This window comes from Eubalaena glacialis, chromosome 5 (assembly GCF_028564815.1).
Source record: "Eubalaena glacialis isolate mEubGla1 chromosome 5, mEubGla1.1.hap2.+ XY, whole genome shotgun sequence".
NCBI lineage: Eukaryota > Metazoa > Chordata > Mammalia > Artiodactyla > Balaenidae > Eubalaena > Eubalaena glacialis.
In genome coordinates, this window is record NC_083720.1 from 43,630,818 (window position 1) to 43,636,817 (window position 6,000).

Here is a 6,000-nt window from a genome sequence, read left to right on the forward strand (position 1 = left end):
AATAATTTGTCTCCAATTCAGTCCATTATTTGGTACACTGATACCTGATTGTTTCTGAATGTTCAGCTTTCATCATTCAATGGCTCAAAAAGTATTGAGGGTACCTCACAGTATACAGATTTAAAAATAAACGTCTCACCTTGGATTTGAAAGCCCTGTGTAATCTGACTTCTTTTTTTCCAGTGCTATTTCCCACTACTTTCTGCACATTCCCTACCCTACAGCCAAATTGTAGTTCTTAAAGACCTTGCCTTCTTTAAACTACTTGCCCCGACCCCCTTCTGTCTAATCTCAAAAGAGCAAGGAATATTCCTGTTAAAATAGAAGGAAATTATGTCACTCATCTGCATAAAATACTCCAGTGGCTTCTTGGCTCACTCAAGAGTCAAAGCCTCAATCTTTAAAATGGCCCACAAGGACTTCTATGATCTGACAGCTGCCCTGTCCCCATCATCTTCTGCTGATCTCTTTCTTGCTCTAATTGCCTCACTCCTCTGAAGTCACTTTGTCTTCTTTGCTGTCCCTCAGACACATCAAACACACTTTGCATTTGCTATTTCCTCTGCATAGATGACCCTTCCCCTGACCAGATATCTTCATTAATTTCTCCCTCACTCACTCCTTCATGCTCTTTCCAGTAAAAACATCTCTGCCTACCCTAAAATTTCACCTCTTCCTGCATAGTTTTCTCCATAGCCCTTGTAAGGTTAGCTTTTGCCACAACAAAATACCAAAAACCCATCCCCAAAAGAAATGGCTTCAGACAATTATTCTCATGGATCTGTGAGTCAGCTGGGATGGTTCTGCTGACCTAGGCTGGGAGAGCCCTGCTTCATGCATTTTTATTCTGGGACTCAGGGCAATGACAATTGGCAGAGGCACAAGAGGGCAAGCAGGAACACACAGAGCTTCTTAAGCTTGGACACAGAAGTCACACAATGACACTGCTATCCCATTCTACTGACCAAAAGTCAAGAGGCAAGGAAATACATTTCTGCCCTTTTAGTGGGAGTAACTGCCAAGTAACAGGGCAAAGGCTGTGGGTATAGGAAGGGGTGAAGAACTGGGGCCAGTGATGCAATCTACTACATCATGTATCATCTGATATCCCATGTATTTGTTTGTTTGCACTGTCTTCTCATTAGCTACTGCATGCTGGTAGATACTATGTTTCATTCACAACTTTATCCACAGTGATTAGAACTGAGACTAAATATAAGGTACTTGATTATGTTGAATGGACAAATTCACCACTCATGCACACAGTTACTCAATATGCCTACCATATGCCAACCAGGAGCTGTGCTGGATGCTAATGATACAATGGTGAATAAAGCACATGGCAAATGTCCTCAAGGCAACATCTAACAGTCTAGTGAGATAAACAATTATAAATAATGATAAATACTAACAATAGTAATAAAATAGCTAACAATTATTGAGTACTTACTATGTACCAGGCATTGTTCTAAGAGGTATAAATGAATCAACTCATCTAATGTTATCATCATCCTTATGAGGTTAAGTACTATCATCCCACTTTTATAGAGGAGGAAACTGAGGCATACGGTAATTAAATAAACTGTCCAAAGTCACACAGTTAGTAAATGTTGGAGCCAGAATTCAAATGCAAGTGGTCTGGTTCCAGAATTAATATGCTGCAGTGCCTCGACAAGACAGGTGCTATCTCAGAGGTTACAGAGCGCTGTGGAAGCAAAGAGATGGACACCTACCACAGTTAGGAGGCTGGGAAGAGCAAGGTTAGGAAAGGCTAGCCCGAGAAGGGAGTAGCCTTGTCTGTCTTCTTCCAAAAGACTCTAAGTGTCTTATAACCAGGAACTACCTTATTTCATCAACCTGCAATTAATCGTAAGGTGCACCTCAACTGCAGGTATAAAAAAATGTTAAAAAAAAAAAAAAATGGCCGGTGACAACTATATGATGCCACTGATCGTAAAGTGCTTACCAGTTTTAAAAATCAAAATGACAAAAAATGTGCAAGCTACATGTTCCCTTTCTGTCTCTCTCTGCTGTCTCTCTTTATATCACATACATACACACACGTATACACATACATCTGCTACCATATATGCTAATGTAGTCTTGTCTTTTTTAGATTTGGTTTAATATTCAACAATATGATTCCCCATTAAGGATAAATTTTGATGTCACCAAGCCCAAGCTATGGAAATCTTTCTTTTCAAGAAGCCTTCCATATCCTGGCCTTTCCAGTGTTCAGGTATAATTTTTTTATTAACAATTAAATGTAGATATAGAAAGTGAGGAATGTGATATCATTATATTGGGTAGCCAGATATATTTTGACCCTTAATTCCACTCCTAGATATTTAGTCTAGAATAATATTTTATTTTCAAAGTTAGTTAAGCCCAATAAGAAAGACCATCATATCATGAACCAGTACACAAATAACGTGAAAGAATAAGTTTTGATACAGAGTCCCATGACCCAAAAGAATACCACAAAATATATTTCATTTAATTTTTTCAATGCTGGTCTCAATTCACTAAAATTTCATCACTGCTATTGAAACATGAAATCAAACTGCAGGGCATGATCCAGGAGGGGCGCATAACATTAATTTAGAGGGTCCTGGACAGTAGTAGATTATAAATAGTAAGCATGAGAATTGTTTACTAAAACTTTAAATGTGATAGCTATAGATATATAGATAGATACTGTGTGTGTAATATAAAAGGTATTTTTTACTGTGGATCAAATCTTTCCAAAAGAAGTTTTAAGAAAAATCACCCTAGAGAAATTCTCCCATGTATACAAGGTAACATAACAATTTTCATAGGAGCACTGTTTGCAAAAGCCTAAGAACTGAAACAGAAGAGATAAATTATGGTATATAGTAGAATATTTTATAGTAGTTACACAAATGAATTAATATTCATGAATCTTAGTAAGCACACTGAAAATATGTATCTGCTATTCTAAATATAATGTTAAGGGAGAAAAAATTGCATGTTTACAGTATAAAATTATTACATAAAGCTCAGAAAACATGCAGTACAATATATTGTTTAGGGATACATACATCTGTAGTTAAATCATAAACACATTTCACTAATTTGCCTATCTCCACTGACTATAATGTAAACACCATGAGAGCAGGGATTTTATTCACAGCTCTATCCCCTTCACTTGTATAAGTGCCTGGCACACAGTAGGTATTCAGTATATGTCGAATGAAAGAGTGCTAAAAAACAAATTCAGATCATGGTTACTTCTGTGACAGAAAAGGGTGATAAAATTGAGAAAGAACCACAAAGCATTATAATTTATTTGTGATGCTTTACTTAAAGTAGGTCTCGGGTACATTTGCATCTGTTACATTATCCTCGATGTCTAACTGAATGTCTGAGAGTTCATAATTTAAAAAAAAAAAAAATTTAGAAAAGGATGTATAGCTATTGAAATTAAGTGTAACTGATTTCTAAAATTCCTGAACTATTTTTTCTTTTATAGCCAGAAGAGCTAATTTACCAGCGCACCGACAAAGTGGCTGCAGCTGAACTACAAGACAGGTCACTTGATATCCATAAATGCATATGCAGTCTGTCACTAGGAGTGTTAATATCCAACTAAACAATTCTCAGCCTGGATCAATGTGAAATAATTTGGGCAATTAAACTTTAATTCATGTTTATAGATGCAAAGTACAAATATGATCTCTAAATCCCAAGGCTCAAAAGAAGGCTTTAGCATCAGCATGGTGTGAGACATACAGCAGTGAAATCCAGCAATGATTAAGTGGTTCTCCAAAAACTTTACCTCAGATTAGAGTTCAACGTCAGGTTATTTATGGGTCTTGTTCAGAGAATATAACCCTCAGCTTAAATATGCCTATTTTGTCCAATTAGTGCTTAAGTGAACTTCAGCTATTTTAAAAACCTAACACATGTAGAAAGCTAGTAAGAGCCTATTTGAGCCCCAATAATCCTTATAATGCTGTAAAATAGAACTTATTTCCCCAGTTTCACACGTGTGGAAACTGAGGCTCAGAGAGGTCCACATACTTGTCAAGTGTTAAAGTGGGCTTCTGAGCCCAGCCAGACCTTTCTAGTTTCAAAGCCTGTGTGCCCTTTCTACCGTCTCAAGCTGTGTGAAGAGCAGCATGTCAAACTGCACAAGATTAAATGTGACCCTTTTTAAGGTATTATTACTAAAAAATACCAATTTACTCTCAACTGCAAATTTCAAATACAGCCTTATTTTGGATCCTAAGAACAACAAATTGCCCAAAAAAATCTTGTTTCTTCTAATAGTTTCAGAATACTATTTTTTATTTTTGTTTACAAGGGAAAAGTCAAGTCACCAAAAAATGGAGCTTATTTTTTATAAACAGGATTGAAAAAATACTAAAAGAAAAAATCATGGACTGGAGGCCTCGCCATCTGACGCGGTGGAATAGGTACTGTACCACTACTCTGCGTCACTTCTTGCCTCTGTTAGAAAGAAATCATGGAGAAGATGTGGAAGACGACCACAGAGCAGAACTGCTGAAACAGCTAGGAGACTACAGGGTAAGGAGTTCATTTCAAATTGGAAATTGCTCAGTACTATGGGTTTTTGGAATCAAAATGCCTACATGACTCTCCAAAGTACACAGACGAAGCAGCACAGACTAAAAAATGTGATTAGAAGTTCAAATCTCAAGAATGAACCTACCATTAAAGAGCAAAATGCCTCTATAAAACCAAAACACCACCTTTTTTTGTAGGAGGATCCTATGAAAAATAATATCTTTTATAAAATTGCAAGAGTATTAAATAAAATGAAAATATCTGGCTAAATCATGTTAGACTCAACTGAGCATAAAGATGAAACCAACCATTCTTGGTCAGATTTTTTTTTAAAGGATATGATTTTATACTAATTGCTTTTCATTGCTAAGAAAAATTCTCATTAATAGGCTTTCTCTACTGCCTGTCAGTAGTGCTGTGTGTTCACATCCTTTATCTGGATCCTAAAACCTAGAAAGTAGTCTCAAACTAAAACAGTAAGCCTCATTGGCTAAACAGTATGAAATCAAGTTGTACATTTAATTCTACTCACTGACTAAAAATTACCTTTACCTTATAAGGCTCATTTTTCAGCTGGGATGTTTTCAAGTAACAGAAAACTTACTTCAAACAAGCTTGAACATTAACAACTTCTGGGCTTATTTAGGTAAAAGTTAGGGGTGAGTAGCTATCAGGGCTATACCACATGTCTGCAAGTCTTCCCACTCTGCCCTCCTCCATGTGATGGCATCACCCACAGGATGGCTTTTCTTGTGGTACCAAATGGCTGGAATAGTTCCTGGCAGGACTCACATCTGCACACATATTGCTCTGAGCAGAAGACAGCATCTGCGTGCCACTATCCCTTGCAAGTTTCCTAGATTATACATTCTTTCCTGTAGATCAACACTGAGGCCAAGGGGATAGAAGGTATTAACTTAACCTAGGTCCCTGGAATTGCACGGGTTTCTATGCAAACTCGGGGCTATCAGGAAGAAGGAAGGAAACAGTGGAGAGTGGCTGGGTGACTAACAGATGTCTTAAACACCAAGTCAGTATGTTAGCAACTAAAACAAAAAAAGACATTTAGCCTCTCTCCATTTTCTGTATTGCTAATATATAGCTGGATAGAAAAACAAAACTAAATAAATGACTTTAAGATCCAAAAGGAAGACTTCCTATTAAGAATATTAAGAACTGCACTTACTTACTTAGGGAGAAAATATAGTGAAAACTTCACATTCACTAATGACTAAAAATTTTGTTTTGCTTTCCTTCAGTTCTCTGGATTTCCCCTTCACATGCCATACTCTGAAGTGAAGCCTTTAATTGAAGCTGTGTATAGCACTGGAGTACATAATATTGATGCGCCTAATGTTGAATTTGCTTTAGCTGTATATATCCACCCATATCCCAAAAACGTTTTGTCTGTTTGGATCTATGTTGCCTCCCTTATACGCAACAGATAGT

At 36.9% G+C, this 6,000-nt stretch overlaps 1 protein-coding gene across 4 annotated transcripts in view; it reads left to right on the forward strand.

The window, feature by feature from the left end:
* Nucleotides 1–6,000, forward strand: part of CC2D2A (coiled-coil and C2 domain containing 2A) — a 137,033-nt gene extending 131,033 nt beyond the window's left edge. For all 4 annotated transcript variants that reach the window (XM_061192103.1, XM_061192104.1, XM_061192106.1 and 1 more), the window contains 4 exons: nucleotides 2,117–2,239; nucleotides 3,494–3,552; nucleotides 4,374–4,551; nucleotides 5,811–6,000. In XM_061192103.1, the coding sequence (XP_061048086.1) occupies nucleotides 2,117–2,239; nucleotides 3,494–3,552; nucleotides 4,374–4,551; nucleotides 5,811–5,999 (549 nt within the window). In that variant the 3' untranslated portion in view covers nucleotide 6,000. The remainder of the gene's footprint in view (nucleotides 1–2,116; nucleotides 2,240–3,493; nucleotides 3,553–4,373; nucleotides 4,552–5,810) is intronic.